Below are 301 nucleotides of genomic sequence, written 5' to 3'. Positions count from 1 at the left end.
CAAATTAATCGAAAAATGAAAAAAAAAACATTTTCTTTCTTTTTTTACCTCATAATTTTACCTCATAATTTCAATAAAAAAAACAATTAAACCAATTACTCACCAGATCCCGGCGATCACATAGCACTATGCATGGACGTCTCGAGCAAGGAGCAAGTGCATGACGGGCTGAGAGTCACGCAAGAGAAGATGAAAGCCACGCCCACTTTGCTCGTGAACTCCGCCGGCATGGTTCGCCCCGCCCCCTTCCTCGAGATGACCGAGGAGAGGTTTATGCAAGTGATCGATGTTAATCTTAAGG

General features: G+C 43.2%; 1 protein-coding gene across 1 annotated transcript in view; it reads left to right on the top strand.

The window, feature by feature from the left end:
- Positions 1-301, top strand: part of LOC119585047 (estradiol 17-beta-dehydrogenase 8-like) — a 10,822-nt gene that overhangs the window by 5,607 nt on the left and 4,914 nt on the right. Inside the window, exon 4 of the mRNA XM_037933664.1 lies at positions 107-298. Within this exon, the coding sequence (XP_037789592.1) occupies positions 107-298 (192 nt within the window). The remainder of the gene's footprint in view (positions 1-106; positions 299-301) is intronic.

The sequence above is a fragment of the Penaeus monodon genome, chromosome 19, assembly GCF_015228065.2.
Source record: "Penaeus monodon isolate SGIC_2016 chromosome 19, NSTDA_Pmon_1, whole genome shotgun sequence".
Classification (NCBI taxonomy): domain Eukaryota; kingdom Metazoa; phylum Arthropoda; class Malacostraca; order Decapoda; family Penaeidae; genus Penaeus; species Penaeus monodon.
Note: the sequence above shows the minus strand (reverse complement) of the source record. Positions and strands in the feature narration are given on the sequence as shown.